At 48.5% G+C, this 15,499-nt stretch overlaps 1 protein-coding gene across 2 annotated transcripts in view; it reads left to right on the top strand.

Moving 5' to 3' along the window:
- GALNT18 (polypeptide N-acetylgalactosaminyltransferase 18) overlaps positions 1-15,499 on the top strand; it is a 325,017-nt gene that overhangs the window by 272,133 nt on the left and 37,385 nt on the right. Inside the window, exons 8-9 of one of the 2 annotated variants that reach the window (XM_037133828.2) lie at positions 1,030-1,167; positions 7,192-7,287. The exons of the other annotated variant lie outside the window; for it this stretch is intronic. Coding sequence (XP_036989723.1) covers positions 1,030-1,167; positions 7,192-7,287 — 234 coding nt within the window. The remainder of the gene's footprint in view (positions 1-1,029; positions 1,168-7,191; positions 7,288-15,499) is intronic. 2 annotated transcript variants of the gene reach the window in all.

Genomic DNA, 15,499 nt, shown 5'->3' with positions numbered 1-15,499 from the left:
ACGGCCCCTGGCTCCACGGGGTTCCCCCTAAGATGTCCGTGAGTCTCCACTGCCTGCGGTGGCATCAGCTCTTTCCCAGTGGATTGTGTGTCCGGTTCCACAGCTGGGGTGCAGGCCCCAGGGACTCTCATGTTCTCCACTCTGCTCTGGGGCCACCAGAAACATGAGGGCATCTCTCCCCCCTCACTGAAGAGCACAGTCATGCCCCCATTACTGCTCTTTGCCTGCTGCACCTGAATGGCTCAGGGACCACCTTCCTGATTCACCTGGGAAGTGTGGGACACAAGTACTGTCTATGTGGAGACCTCCAGCTTAAAGAGGGAGTCTGCTTCTCTCACAGGGGCATGGACTAGGCAGCAGAAGGGCCAGCTCTTGCAAATTCACAGGGTAAGGTTGAAAAGTACACACTCCAGACCCAGGTTGATTGGGTTCAACTCTCAGCTCCATTTATCAACTGTGGGGCTTTAGGCAGGTCACCAAAGAGATCACTGAACCTCTTTTATCTTAACTCCTTGTCTGTACCTAATCCATAGGTTTAAGTGGAACAATATACAAAAATATACATAAATCTAAGTATATAAATATAAACACATATGTCTGTCTCATGCAGGACAAAGCTTAACACATGACTATTAGGAATAGTATGGAATTAGCATTATTGCATCGTCAGCTCTTTTCCTCCCACCTCCCTCTCCCCTCCCAACTCAGAACCTCTGGCTTCTCTCTTTAGGCGGGGAAAAGCTCACTCTGACTGCACTCCTCCCATTTCCCACCTACAACTGGACTACAGCTTTATTTTTTCAGTTTAAAACTTTAAGGATTTCTTTTCAGTGGCCCCCAGTGACAGTCCCTGTCAAGTTCATGTTCCATACTCCAAATGGGGTTACGTGTTAATGTACGTGTAGGGAAATGTGAGTTAAGTTCCCACTGTCCGCTCCTTAGACAGTCCCCGGGAATCTGACTGGGGAGGTCTGGGGAGAAGCCGTGCCGCAGTGGTGGCTGCATCTCTGCTTCTGCATCCCCGTGTAGGACTCAGGAATCGACATCGGGGACATTACTGCCAGGAAGGCTCTGCGGAAACAGCTGCAGTGCAAGACCTTCCGGTGGTACCTGGTCAGCGTGTACCCAGAGATGAGGATGTACTCAGACATCATCGCCTACGGGGTGGTAAGGAGCCAGTCCCTCGGAGTTCTATTCAGCCATAGACAGAGAGCAAGCCCAGAGAGAGTCGGGGAAATGAGGGAAAAGGCCTCTCGGCCTCCCCCATGGGCCAGCGGCTGAGAGGCTGCCTTCTAGAACCGCACACAAGGCAACCTTTGCTTTGGTTTGCACCAAACCTCTCCAGTTCCTTAGGAGAGGTGCTTAGACTCTCCCAAATAGTCCTAAACAATTCAGCTCTGGCCCTAAGCCTGCCTATTCCATGTGATAAAACAAAAACCTGCAGTTAGGTTAAGTTCGCAAGGCCACATAACAAACACCCGTGTTCCCCAAACGTAGGTGCCTAAGGTTCTCTCGACCAGCCTGCATGACTGCTCACCCAGAGCCTCCTGAGAGGGGTGCTGGGAAATAGAACCTTCATGAGTTTGCTGTACTTTAGGGGTATTTTAGTACTGCTTGTTGATTGACACAGAGCAGTTCCCCCTGAGGGAGGCAACAAGGCGGAGGGCAGGGCACAGGGCTTGGGTCCAGGCAGACCCGGTTCTAGTCCTGATCAGGACCCCTGCCCTGTGGGCCTCAGTGTGTCCATGTGGCAAAGGGGTAGGAGAAAGCATAAGATATATACACATGTGTAATATCTAAGGTACTTTGAATGTGATGAACTCTCTCATTTCTTCCAGTATCCTCAGGACCATAGTATTCTTATGGCATTTTAAATGACACCTGATTAATTTGGGGGTATCTTATTTGATATTTGCTGACTAAACAAAAATGGAAATTTTTTTTCTTCTGACATTTAAGCCCTCAAAACTACCCCCTGAGGCTACCTACCTCACCTTGTGTTACAGATGAGGAAACAGAGAGGCAAAGTGACTTACCCATCTGTACACATGTAATCTGTAGTCACACCGAGTGTAAAACATCAGCTGCTGACGTCACTTCAGTTCCTTCCTTTGGATAGTGTCCCCTCAGACCTTTCTGATGTCCCAGGATGAAACGTTGAAGGAGAACTGAGGCCTCTTCCTTTACTGGCCTATGGTCAGAATGGAGTTTGAGGCCTGTCTCAGCAGGAACATGATGGGCTCTGCCTCTGCCTGGAAGCGATGGGTCCTTGTGTAAGAATCGGTCTCAGTGTGCGTTGTGAGCGTGCTCTGTGAGCGTGCTCTGTGAGTGTGCTCTGTGAGCGCTCTGTGAGTGTGCTCTGTGAGCGTGCTCTGTGACTGTGCTCTGTGACTGTGCTCTGTGAGTGTGCTCTGTGACTGCTCTGTGAGTGTGCTCTGTGACTGTGCTCTGTGAGCGTGCTCTGTGAGTGTGCTCTGTGACTGTGCTCTGTGACTGTGCTCTGTGAGCGTGCTCTGTGAGCGTGCTGTGTGAGCGTGCTGTGTGAGTGTGCTCTGTGAGTGTGCTCTGTGACTGCTCTGTGAGTGTGCTCTGTGAGTGTGCTCTGTGAGCGTGCTGTGTGACTGTGCTCTGTGAGTGTGCTGTGTGAGTGTGCTCTGTGAGTGTGCTCTGTGAGTGTGCTCTGTGACTGCTCTGTGAGTGTGCTGTGTGACTGTGCTGTGTGACTGTGCTCTGTGAGTGTGCTCTGTGACTGTGCTGTGTGAGTGTGCTCTGTGACTGTGCTGTGTGACTGTGCTCTGTGAGCATGCTGTGTGACTGTGCTCTGTGAGCATGCTCTGTGAGTGTGCTCTGTGACTGCTCTGTGAGTGTGCTCTGTGACTGCTCTGTGAGTGTGCTCTGTGAGTGTGCTCTGTGAGCGTGCTCTGTGAGTGTGCTCTGTGAGCATGCTCTGTGAGTGTGCTCTGTGACTGCTCTGTGAGTGTGCTCTGTGAGTGTGCTCTGTGACTGTGCTCTGTGAGCGTGCTCTGTGACTGTGCTCTGTGAGCGTGCTCTGTGTGTGTGCGTTGTGAGCGTGCTCTGTGAGCGTGCTCTGTGAGTGTGCTCTGTGACTGTGCTCTGTGAGCGTGCTCTGTGACTGTGCTCTGTGAGCGTGCTCTGTGAGTGTGCGTTGTGAGCGTGCTCTGTGAGCGTGCTCTGTGAGTGTGCTCTGTGAGCGTGCTCTGTGAGTGTGCTGTGTGGGCCTCCCAACTCTAACATCCTTGGATTCTAACGGAAACAGAGCCCAGATCCCAGGAACCTCTCCTCCCTGAGACCAGCCTGCAGGAAGGGGTCTGTCCTCCCACAGGAGTCCCCATGGTATGGTTGACATGTCCTCAGAGAATGGCCCAATTGCCTCTTGCGTCTCCACTTCTCAGGCTGGTGTAATTGGGATACCCTTAGCTGGTACTGCCCAGTAATTACCTGAGACTCAAGATCCTGTTGTCACCATGAAAACATATTGGCCTGTGAAGTGCCCATTAGCCCCCCTACCTCCCCAGCACCATTCTGAGGACACGGTTGCTACTGGTGCCCCCACACTGTCATACCAAGTTGTGTGTGCTGTTTGGCCATTGTTGGCTCCAGTCCAAAAAGGACAGTTAGGCTAATGTGGCTCTAGAGAAACTATTGGCCCCAACCCTCTGAGCCAGGGCAAGCTTCTAGACTCATGCTCTCACCAAGCTATCATTATAATCAAACAGTATCAGCCAGATTCAGCCAAAGATGCAGGGAAAGCAGTAACAGTGGAGGTGTGTGCATGCGGCCATTGCAATTCTGGGTCTTGGCCAGAGGCATTTTTATTTCCAAGCAAAAGAGTCCCCTCTTACAAACACGTACAGCAGGTTGACCACGGAGCGTTCTCACCACCACACCCAGTCCCTGGGGCTGACAGAGGGCTCTGACCCTGCATGGTTATCTGCCAGCCACTGTGTAGGGCCCGGCCAGCCTCCCCATAGCTCCCACCTCCTCCACAGGCTCACCTCTGACATGAGCATAGATGCGCTTGATTGTCAAGGAGCATAATGAACCCTCAGTGAGGGCAATGGGGTGAAGGCAGGCAAAGCAGGATGCTGCTGCAAGAGCAAGAGGATTTGCAGGGGCCGAAGTGCTTTATTCTGTGATGGAGAGACCAGATGTCTTCTCAGACACAGAGTTTCTTATTTTCCCTCCCAACCCAGCCTAAACCACCTTGCTCAGGTCAAGTAACCCCCTGGGACTGTCAGTTGGGACAGTGTCAAGTCTGTATAAACTGGTCCATTAACCCACTAATAGGCCCCATTAGTGACTCCAGGCTGCAGGCTGTGGACCTGTCCTGTGGGCATGGGTTTCCCCTGGATCATTGAGCTCCACGTCTGGGAGACAGAGTGGCTTTGGAGACGTTCCAGCTCCGGTGCTGACAGTAGAGCTGGAGCAGCATCTGGAAACAGACATACCTGGTTTCTGAATGTTAGCTTTGCTACTTAATCACTGGGTAACCTTGACAATTTACAAAACCTTAAAGGTTCTAGTCATACCATTTCATGGGGTATCTTTCCCTGTCTCAGGATTGTCGCCATTTACACAATAGAAAGACCCTAGACGTTGGAGACAGACAGACTCCAGCTCTGCCACTTGTCCAGCTATGGTGCCATTCATTTGGGGATGCCATTCATTTGTTCATTTTATTCATTCATTCATTCCACATGTATTTACTGTCTACTGTGTACCAGAGCCAACCCATGAGAAAGACTGAGACCTAGTCTGACTTACTAATAGAGGAGACAGGCAAGTGAAGAAGCAACCAGCATGCTAAGTGCTACAATAAGAGAAGTGGGGGTCCTGGCGAAGCATAGAGCAGTGGGTTCACACAGAGACTTGGGTTAGAAAAGGCTTCCAAAGTGACAGAAAAGCCGAGAACCAAAGGAAGAGGAGGATTTAGTCAGGCAAGAGAAAGCCAAAGCAGAGCACCCTTGCAGTGACAATAAATAGCATTACAGACAGAGAGGTGAGGCGGAGCTTCTGACCGTGGGCCCTCATCCTTGACAGAGATAATATTACCGACCTGGCTGGGTTATTTTGAGGATTAGGTGGGATAATGAATGGAACTCACTTCAGTGGTACCCAGCACATAGATGCAGTCACACAAAAGCTGGTTTCCATGAATGGGTTTCAGGAAAGTACAGCAGTAATAAGAGGAGCTAACCATTTTTGCACATTTGCCATTTGCCAGGTCCTGAGCTAAGCTCTTATAGATATTGTTTCTCTTCAGCCTCATAACAGCCCTATGAGGTCAGCACTCTTACCTCTATTTGACAGAGAAGAAAACAGACAAGAAGGAATTATGTCGCTTTGTCCAAGACCACACAGCTGGAGCCAGGAGTCCATCCCAGTCTCTCTTCCGACAGTGTCAATAGACCACCTGCTTAACGGGAGAGCGATGACACAGCCAAGGTGGTGGACTTTGTCAGAGACCCCACCCACACCCTCACTCAGAAGCTGACTGAGATCCCAGCAGAACCAAGTCTGACATCAGGGCTCTCTGGGCCTTTCTCTTTGCAGGAGCAGTCAGCACACCTCGCTCATGGTTACAGAGCCAGGCCTCGGATGTGCCACCGTCTCTGGGCTGCGGTAGACGTCCGGAGTGTTTGCATGTGCTCCTCCCACCCAGGCCAGCCAAGTAGCTGGTTTATCATAGAGGACTGGCTACGTAGATCCTTCTGGGGCCCTGCCTAGGGAGCTGGCACATGCTCATATTTCTTCAGAACCTCAGAACCATAAGTTCGAGGTTGAGCTGCTACCAGTAAAGGAAAGGAAGCTCAAGAGAAAAGAATTTGACTCTGTTCCTTGTCCACTGTCAAGAACAGGGTATGCACAGACCACACAGGTACCTCTGGCTGTCTGTTCCATTTCACATCCCTTAACTGGGGTCTCTGAGCTCCTGCCACAGTCCGTCAGGACTACCAAAACTCGCCATGGCCTGTCACTGGCTTTCCCCGACAGATGACTCACCTGTGGTCCATCACCCAGGTATCCCCCTGGATTTTGTTTTTATCCTCACCAAGAACATTTTTTTCATTGCTTCCAGAGGGAAAGGAAGGGAGAGGGGACCAGAGTGAGAGAAAAGCATTTATTGGTTGTCTCCTGTGCATACCCAGCCACCTAGTTACATCCCCTCACCAGGAATTGAACCCACAACCTTTCGGTTATGGGTCAATGCTCTAACTGAGCCACACTGGCCAGGGCCCCCTGGATTTCTATTTCCAGCCTCCGTTTTCTAAACAGAGTGCTTTAATTGCTAAAAGCTAACTCAAGTTAAGGTGGATAAAGATACCACAGACTCTCTTATGGACATAGGAACTGAAGTACAGCTGGACACAGGCACTTGAGCTGGGGAACCACTAAAACCACAGCAGGGGCAGGGTGATCTCTCTTGTCTCTAATTCTGTTCACCTCATGCTTCACCTCCTCCTTGATTGCAGCTGGGTTTCTCTGCTTACACACAGCCCAACAGATCCCCCACCCCCAATCTAAGTAGCCTTATCATTCTAGTGGCCACCACATTTGTTCTGTTGATTGTCTTATGCCTGTAGGTGGGGTAAGAATTACCTCCCTCCCCCTGCTCCCACCCTGACCCTCTTCTCTCTTATTCATCTGCCAAACCCCCACTGTGGAGAACCCTCATCAACCGGGCCTCTAGTGGGGCCTGGCCAGCCACTGCTGAATCTGTGGGAAGCAGAGAGAGCCTGGTCCCAGGCCCCCAAAACAGCTAGCATGTTGCTCACTTGCCCCAGCCCTCAAGAGCAAACACTTCTATCTGTCCAGGCACCTCTGAAGGCCATCGTGCTTCTCCTGTGGAACTGGAGAGTTAAAACACCTAGCACTATCTTGTGTATGTATGTGCATGTGTACCTTTTATTTTTACCTAGATTGACCCAGCTCCCCAGGCCCAGCTTGCTGTTTAACATGTGAATACTTCTTCAGAGGGACTGGTCTTAACCTTAGCACCTTTACACAAAGCAAAAGCCGGTACTTGCTGGTTTCCATAGTATTCAAGGGGCCTCAGGTTGATTGCGAAAATGGGGCCTGTCTCCGTGGAAAGCTTGTTTCTCCTGATTTGATGCATTTGTCTCTCTGTTCCTTTCCCTTTGGTGTGGCCGCCCCTGCCCTGGTGTTCAGCTGCAAAACTCTGTGAAGACCGATTTGTGTCTTGATCAGGGCCCAGACACAGAGAACGTCCCCATCGTGTATATCTGCCATGGAATGACACCCCAGGTGAGTGCTCTGAGAGCCTCCTGCCCCAGGCGGGGCAGTGTGTGGCCGGCGTGGGGAAGGACGCTTAAACTCTGTCGCGACTCTGGGCCCAGGGGCTTCGGGGGCTTTTCATTAGGAAGTATTGTCAAGAACCGAAAAGGAGAGTCCTGCCTGCCTCACCTGGAAGGAGGCAGGGGGTGCAGATGCCAGAATGCCAGGATCTTCCAGTGTGGAGATCAAGCAAGGCAGTAGTTTTTTAAACAGGAGTGCCTGCCTCCTCTAGGGGCCCGCAGGCAAACTGCAGGCCTGCTCTGGCAGCCACGCCCCTCCCTAGCAGGAAGAAACCCAGGTTCCCCCAAACTCCCTGATACCTGAGAGTCCTTTCAGAGTGCCAATTCACAGCCTTCAGGCTCTGTCCTTCGGTAGATCACAGCTGGGGCCCAAATTTATAGCCATAAGGCCCTTTCTAACACTATGACGTTCTCTTGGTGGAGACTAAAGAGCAGCTACCAAGAAATAAGTTCTCCTAGAAGTGCCATAGTATGCCTGCCCATCCATAGCCCAGGTTTCATACGCCCAAAGAGGATGTCAAGGACACAGGCAAGAGAAATGGTTTATTCGATAAAGTACGATGGACAATCATCGACCAGGAATACCATAGACTAACCTGTTCTGACTTGACAACATTTTCAGAGTTTATTTATCTTACCTCCAGAAGTGCACAATGATTTTAAAAAAGGTATTTTTTTAAAGTGTAGAAGATACATATGTTTGTGCAATTACAAGTTAGTGTGTCAAATAGTCATCACCTTCCTAAACACAACTGAAGGATAGATAGTACGATGTGTGTGTCACCTGATGTGCTGTGCTGAGACTTCCTGGCAGTCGCCCACTGTTACCCCCACCACCTTGTTTGTTTTGGTGCCGAGCTGCCGTGACGTCACTGACTGGTCGGTGACTGGTCAGCACAACACACTGTCCCCACACCGCACACCATAGCAACTCACACTTCATTCTTACAACAGTGTGACTTTTGTGATGGATGCCTATTTTTAAGTAAACCTTCTACTGACATATAACATAGGGTTCAGAAATGGAAAAAATCAAAGTATACAGATTATTAAATTATCAGAGCAAACATACTCCTGTAACCAGCACCCAGATCAAGAAAAAGGGCATTGTTGCTTGATTTTGAATCTTGCATAAATAGAATTACAGGGTATGCTTTCTCGTGTTGGCTTCTTTCTTTCACCAGTATATTCATATCGCATATCTATGCCATTATATGTAGTTGTAATTTGTTCATTTTTATTACTATGTAGTAATCCATTTTGTGAATATACCATATTCACTATATATTCTATTGCTGATGGGCACATGGGCTGTTGCCGGTTCGGGAGTATTACAAATACTGCTGCTGTGATCATCTTTGTTCATGGCTTTTGATGCCCATATACAGTCATCTCTTTGGGATTATACCTGGGAGTTGAATCACTGAGTCGTGGGGTCGACATGTGTTCACTTTCAGTAGACACTGCCTGGATTAGTCTGCGGGGGCTGCTGTAACAAGATGCCAACGGGCTGGGTGCTTAAACAGAAATGTATTTTCTCATAGTTCTGCAGGCTGGGCAGTCTGAGATCAAAGTGCCAGCCAATTTGGTTTCAGGTGAGAACTCTTTCTGGCTTGCAGGTAGTCACCTTCTCAGTGTGTCCTCACATAGCAAAGACAGAGAGAATGAGTGAGTTCTCTGGTGTGTCTTCTTAAAAGGCCACTAATCCTATCAGATCGGTGCTCTACTCCTATGACTTCATTCAACCTTAACTTGAAGATTTGGAAAATTCTCAGCCTACCCATATTGCAAAAACATGAGAAAGCTTGTTCTGCAGAGAATACTAGAAGTGTAACTGAATCATCATTTGACTAAGAGATCATGGGTGGGACTCACGGAATGAATCAGCCATCTCAGGGATAGAAGCCAGAAATAGAGATGGGGCTATAATAGCAGAGACACTGCCAGTTTGAACTAAAGAGAAAGGGAGACAGGATGAAGGCAGGATGTTAGATTCTCGGTGTCTCCAAGATGGGACCATAGAGCTATTCAGTTTTTTAGGCCCTGTTCCTGAAGAAAGGGGAAGAATGGTGCCAAAGGCAGTTGGGAGATTATCAGGGCTGCCACCCCCACCACAGGCCTGAAGGTAAGGCTGTTTCCTCAAAGGGTTTCAGTGGGCCAGGATGACCCTGCGAGGTGCCTCTGAGTGGGACCAAAGCAGTGAGAAGCTTGGCAGGACCACCCCAGAGAGCCAAAGGGGCGGGGAGCCCCATAGAGCCATGGGTGTGTTGCTGCCACCACACTGGGCCTGGAGGTCAGAGTACTGAGCCAAAGAGGATCCTTCTTGAGCCTCATGATCTCATGGAATTTGCCTTGCTGGGTTTCGGACTTGGTTGGACCCATCAGCCCTTTCTCCCTTCTAGTGTCTCCCTTTTGGAATGTACCTGTCCCATCATCATATTTTGGAAGCACATAACTTGTCAGTTTACAGGTTCTTAGCTGAAGAGAAGTTGTGCCTCCAGATAAATCATACCTCGAATCCCATGCACATCTGATTTAGAAGCTCTTTGGACCTTAGGCTTTAGAGTTGACGTTGGAATGAATTAAAACTTTGGGGGTTGCTGGGATGAATTAAATATATTTTGCATGGGAGAAGGAAGTGAATTTGGGGGGTGAGGGGGCTGGAGCAGAATACTATGGACTGAATGTGTCACTGCAAAATTTATATGTGGAAGTGCTCGCTAATCCTGACTATATGTGGAGCAAGGAAGTAATTTAGGATATATAAGGTCACAAAAGTGAAGCCCTGATCCTTTAGGATTGGTGTCCTTATTAGAAGGGACACCAGAGAGCTCCCTCCCTGTCTCTCAGCCATGTGAGGACACAGTAAGAAGTTGGACACAGCAAGCTAGGAGGAGAGCTCTCACCAGACACTAAATGGGCCAGCACCTTGATCTTGGACTTCCCAGAACTATGCGAAAATAAATTTCTGCTGTTTAAGCCAACCTACCTATGGTGTTTTGTTGTGACAGCCAGAGCCAACTAATAATATTTCAAACAGTTTTCCAAATTGGTTGCATCAATTTTTACTCTCACCAGCCATATATTGGAGTACTGGTTGCTATACAACCTTGCCAGCATTTGGTATTATCTGTTATCTAAAAGTATAGGCATTGTAGTAGGTCTGTAGTAGTATCACACTGTGATTTTAATTTGCATTTCTCTGATTGTTAATGCAGTTGGGCACCTAAATTTTCAGCTCAGAACATCCTGCCTTGTTCCCAAGGGTAGACCAAGGTGGCCAGGTCACAAGTAGTTTGGCCTTTTGGTAAATTCCCTTTCTGCTTTTTAATACTTATCATCCAGGAGACGATGGGTGAACCTGCTTTTAACAACTCTATGTGGAAATCTGCAGGGCTGGTGCTTACCTGGACCATTGGACAAATGTTGGTGTTCCCCCTGTGGCATGATGGGTAATTGCCTGAGCAGAGGCTGCCAGTCTGCCAGCTGCAGATGGTTTAGTGTGGGACAGTCTGTATTATGGTTAGGAGCATGGGTTCTAGAGCCAGATTGTCTGAATTCAAATGTCAGCTTTGACAGTTTTTAGTTGTATAACCTTGAGCAGGTTTTCAAATCTGGGCCTTTCTGTTATTTGTAAAATATGGATTAATAATGGTATATACCATAAACCTTATTGTGAAGATATAATACATGAAAGCATTTAAAGTAGTGCCTGGCATATGGTAAGTACTCAATAAATCTTAGCCGTCAGTACTGCTATAATAGTAATAATAGAGCTCATTTAACCTTACTCAGTGTAGATACCCTCAAGGTTTTAGCTCTAAACCACACAAGACTACCCTTCCTTGACTTCGTGTTGCATGTTCCATGGGTTTCTTCCCTGGTCAAAGCCTACCTATAGATTGGCATCACTGAGTTGCTATGGCAGCAAAAATACAGCAGAGCAGAGGAACCTACAGGGAACAGGGCATCAGGAAGCCTAAGTCCTAGGCTTGATCTAGCAGCACACTTGTGATGTCCCCTTAACTGTCCCTGGGACTTTATTTTGTTTCAGTCTTTTACTGATGTATAGTTTTACTATAAAGTGCACAGTGTACAGCTCCATGAATTTCTGTGTTTGTAGACACTGTCCAGTTACCACCCCCATGGAGCCCTCATCCCACTGAGGTTCCTCCTTCCTCCTCTTGGTCAATACCTCTGCCCAAAGCCAACAGTTTTAATCTCCTGTACCACTGACTGGTTTCATCTGGGCCTGTCTTTGTATCTGCAAGTGAGGAAGCTGGACTGGCCATCTCCACGCGCAGCTCTGCCAGCTCTGATGATCTGCTTACCTTGAATTCTTTTGTTTTGAATTCACTTTGCCTGGGAATCTGTGAGTTTGTCCTGTGCTTGCCAGGAATACCGGGAGCTATCTTCCCTTGAAGCCTTGTAAGTCAGCTTCTTGATGTGAGCTATAGCAAGTCTTAAAGACTTGGTCCCCCTCCCCATTCCTCAAAGCCACAGCACCCTCATGTACCTGGGCTACACCGGGAACACTGGGGTCCTGTTGCCCTCCAGGCCCATAGCTGGGATGCGCAGCTGTCACTGCCCAGAGGAAAGGTTGCTTTAAACCAGCCTCAGATCAGACACACTTCCCAGAACAGGGCAGTATAAGGACTCTGCTGTGACAGGAACTTGTTGAATCCATCCTGCCCAGGGAGCTGGGAAAGCCAAAGAGGACTGGGTCATTCTGCAGATGGGTTGTATGTTTCTGGCCAGAGTTCCTCTACTCCTATATTGTTTCCTAGGACAGTTGCAACAAAGAACCATAGACTGGATGGCTTGATCAACAGAAAGTTATCACATCACAGTGCTGGAGGCTAGATGTCCAAGATCAAGGCCTGAGTAGTGTCGTGCTCCCTCTGGAGGCACTAGGAAAGGATGCGTTCCCTCTCTGAGCTCCTGGTAGCTCCTTGGCTTGTGGCAGCATCACTCCAGCTTCACAGGGTGCTGTTCTCCCTGTGCGCATGTCTGTGTCCAAATTCATCCTCTTCGTAAGGATGCCAGTCATATTGGATTAGGAGCTCACCCTACACCAATCTGACCTCATCCTAACTTAACTAGTGACATCTGCAACAACCCTGTTTCCAAATAAGGTCACATTTGGAGGCACTAGAGTTTAGGACTTCAACATAGGAATTTTTGAGGTATGCAATTCAATGCATAGCACCCCTACAGGAGAAAAATGTGACTGGAAATCTGACCTTCATGCCTTGGCTGGAAAGTGCTTCATATGACTTCCTCTCAGGTCTTTGGCCAGAGCGGGCCACCCGGTCCTGCCTAACTGGCCTCTGGGGGTGTGGACTGACCTGCCTGAGGTCACGCCACAAGCTACTAGGCTGAACTAGGAAGGGTGCCTATATTTTGACTTCCAGTTTCTCCAGTTTTACTCATTAAGTATATGATAGCTTGTCTTTCAGGAAGTCCTCAAGTTTTAGAAAGTTTCACTTCCCCTGAAAAACCGATTTGGTCTAGGGGTAGAAATGTTTTTTTTCTTTTTCCCCCTACAGCAACTTATCACACGGCTCACAGCAGGGCTCTAAGACACTAGGGACCCAAAGACACCTCGGGCCACAAAGTGAGGCTGGGTTCTCATTTGTGTTTAAAGCCTTTGAAAAAATTTGCTTAAATTTTGTTCAACAAGTTCACTCTGATATGGTTGTGATGTGCCCAGGTCTCAGGGAAAGTCCTGGGTAGGAGAAAGCATAGTGTAACTAACCAAATTAGTGAAGGGAAGCTGTGGGGAAGCATGCTAATTAATTAATGAGTAAACATAAGCATTTCATTTAAATTAGCAGCAAATATCAAGCAAGTCTCGAAATAACTGAGAATATCAGTCCTAATTAGTGTAACAGCTTGGAAAATTCCTTCTGCTGGGAAAAATACAACAATAGGGTCTCCCCATAGACTTTTTACTTATTCCATCAGTCACTCATTCACTCACTCGTTCATTCATTTGCTCATTCAAGAAACATGCACTGAGTAGTATTTTAAGCCAAGAATTATGACAGACAAAGGCAGCTTTGCCCCGGTCCCTGAGCTGGCAGAGTGTCAATCTGGAGAGGGAGGCAGGCGCTTATTAATAGATCATTGCAGTTGATACAAGGCGACCACTTGCAACCTGCTGCCCCCAACCACGTCCTCACTGGCCCATCAAAGGAGAGACTACAGGACAGGACAGTGTCTGGGGACTCCTCTCATTCTTTCTGCCTAAATCTTCTAGACTATAAAAGACCCAGGGAAAAACTTTCTGTGGGAAGGTAAATTCTTGGCTGTAGAAGAAGGAAGATGAAAGAGACTTTAATTCCTTCTAAAGCTTTTGAAATACCGAAGCTGCCACATTTATGCTTCAGGAAGTGCTTTCTGACTCAAGGTATAAAGATTAGAGTCGAGTTGAAAGAAGTGTTCTATTTTTACCCAGAGCTGAATTCCCGTGTTAGATCAGGTAGTGCGTATAATAAAAGTAAGGAAAGTGTGGAATTGTAATGGACTTTGGTACCGTTGCTTTTTGGAATTTCTTTATCATTTGTGAAAGTTCTTATTTGGCTATACATCTATGTACAGAGAGAGAGAGAGAGAGAGAGATGAATGAGCAAACTTGCTTATTTCTCCATATGCTACTTCTCTAGAAACTGCCAGTCACACGTGGGGCCATAGTGATGCCGTCATCCCCGCTGCTTGGCAGTTACCCAGTGACAGTGCGTGGAACATTAGAGGTCTCTCGTGGATTGTGCTTGAACCCCCAGACCTTTCAAGTAATATCTCAGGGACAAGTGAAAAGGTTTCATTTTGTATGCCAAGAATTTAAATCATCAGCCACTTTTCTGTGAACTTCGAGAGATTTCTCCACTTCTCTGTGATTTTTCTTTCTAAATAAATTAGAGTGCTGGGCACTGATTGGTTGTGGGGTTCAGTAAAACTTCCCTGGATCTACCCCTCGGCTCTGATGGGGTGAAATCGCGCCCTCCACCACTCCTTGTATGTGGCTGTATTGCCCGGGTGCCCACTGACTGCTGATGAATGGTGGCGCGGGGCCCTGACTGGGTTACAGTTTGAAGGGAGCCTCAACCAGCCCTGCAAATTTGGCTAGTCCTTCAGCCCTGCATTATTTGGGGTCTAGTCCAGCTAGAGTTATTTGGGTCTCTTTGTTTATTGGCCTCTGAGCTGTAGCCTTGCTTCATTCCGGGGGCCTTGGTTCCCGGAGGATGCCCGGGGAGTGGCGCCTCTGGGCGGTGCAGTGGCCCGGCCCTGTAATGGCCCTGCTCTCTGCACTCCCCCTGGGCAGCGGTCCCTCAGCTCCTCCTGTGGCAATTCCACATCCACAGTGCAGGCTGGGTGTCTGAGGGGGTTGTTCTTGCTCCTGGGGACCCAGGGCAGTGACAGTGCACTCACAAGCTTGTGGTCAGTCAAGGCTGGGATCTAGCACTAGTTCTGCCCATACCACATGTGTGATCAGGGCAAGTGGCTTCCTCTCGCTAATGCCCAGTGATGCTTTCATCTGTGGATGCAGGACAGCAACATACGCTGAATTACTGTGTGGGCGCTGATGGTCTGTATGTGACAGCACTTAATCCGGTGCCTAGACTTCATGGTAGGTGTTATTAATGTCAAACCGAAGGGCAGCATCTCCCAGAGTGAACAAGGGGTGCACCTGAGGCTGGGAGGCGTAGGGCTGACCACCTGCAGTTATGTATCCCCCGCCCCAACCCAGAATCCCCAGGGCTAAAGTGGCTCCCTTCATCCTTACAGCCCTGGGAGGCGTCCATGGAGACAAGGTGCCCACTGCATCCGGCTTCTGTCCCAGGGCTCAGGAGCTCCTCTCCAACTGCTGCTCAGTAACTGATGAATGAGTGAGTCGTCTTGTTACTGAAGCCTGCAGTCTCGCTCCTTCCCTTCAGCCCCTTTGAAAGAACATGATCTGGCCTGTGCCGGACCGGCCAGCTGCTTGGGTGCGAACCCTTGCTTAGCCATGTCTTAGCCATGTCACCTGGGACAGGATACTTCATTCCTGTTTACCTCAAATATCTAATTTAAAACAAAATGCGCTTCATAGTAAATGTTACTTAACTATGTTATTTTTTGTTTACTAATACACATTATGTTTACATAAGATATGTGTGTTT

Source organism: Artibeus jamaicensis, unplaced genomic scaffold, assembly GCF_021234435.1.
Source record: "Artibeus jamaicensis isolate MK-2021 breed Jamaican fruit bat unplaced genomic scaffold, CSHL_Jam_final contig_797, whole genome shotgun sequence".
In the NCBI taxonomy this organism is placed as follows: domain Eukaryota; kingdom Metazoa; phylum Chordata; class Mammalia; order Chiroptera; family Phyllostomidae; genus Artibeus; species Artibeus jamaicensis.
The sequence above is the reverse complement of the archived record's forward strand: the minus strand, read 5'-3'. Positions and strand labels throughout refer to the sequence as shown.